Raw genomic sequence first — 609 nt, 5'->3', positions numbered from 1 at the left:
GTGGGGACGTGGCAATGAGCGCAGGGGTCCCTCGGCACAGAGGGGGTGGGGCGCAGGAGCCGGCCTCCTCCTCCTCCTCCTGAGGCGCAATGAACCCGTGCGGTAAAGCTGAACCAAAACAGGGCACCACACTCTTTGTGCCGCTCCCCACAACTGGATTTAACAACGCCCTGAGTGCCCAGGCTCTTGTTCCCGAAGCAGCGGAGAGCACAGGCTGAGGGGAACGCCGGCCGGCCTTGGCGAGGGCCGGGGAACAACAGCACCCGGAGCTCTGGCTCTGCGGCGTTAGGGTGGGCCAGGAGCCACCCGGGCGCCCTCAGGCCAGCAGGGACGGGGGACGAGCGGCCCGCAGAGAGGCGCAGGCAGGGTGCCCCGAGGCACAGCCCGGCCGGGCACACTCACAGCTCTCAGGGCTTCCTCCAGCGAGCGGCATTTGCCGGGCTTGACACCAGCGTCGTTCCCCGACGGTTTCTTCGCGCTCTTCCCCGCGTGCTGCTTGCGGTGCGGCTGCTCGGGCGCGGAAGCGGGAGGGACCTGCTCCTTGTTCTGCTTCTTCAGCGCCTTCTCGAAGCCCAGCTCGAAGATGGTGTCGGCGGGGGCGATGGGGGC

At 68.6% G+C, this 609-nt stretch overlaps 1 protein-coding gene across 1 annotated transcript in view; it reads right to left on the bottom strand.

Moving 5' to 3' along the window:
- TMEM214 (transmembrane protein 214) overlaps positions 1-609 on the bottom strand; it is a gene marked incomplete at its 5' end in the record, with an annotated part of 20,891 nt that overhangs the window by 17,991 nt on the left and 2,291 nt on the right. Inside the window, one exon of the mRNA XM_035901766.1 lies at positions 403-561. Coding sequence (XP_035757659.1) covers positions 403-561 — 159 coding nt within the window. The remainder of the gene's footprint in view (positions 1-402; positions 562-609) is intronic.

Source organism: Egretta garzetta, unplaced genomic scaffold (assembly GCF_000687185.1).
Source record: "Egretta garzetta isolate BGI_Z169 unplaced genomic scaffold, ASM68718v1 scaffold1149, whole genome shotgun sequence".
In the NCBI taxonomy this organism is placed as follows: domain Eukaryota; kingdom Metazoa; phylum Chordata; class Aves; order Pelecaniformes; family Ardeidae; genus Egretta; species Egretta garzetta.
This window is presented reverse-complemented; position numbering and strand designations above follow the sequence as displayed.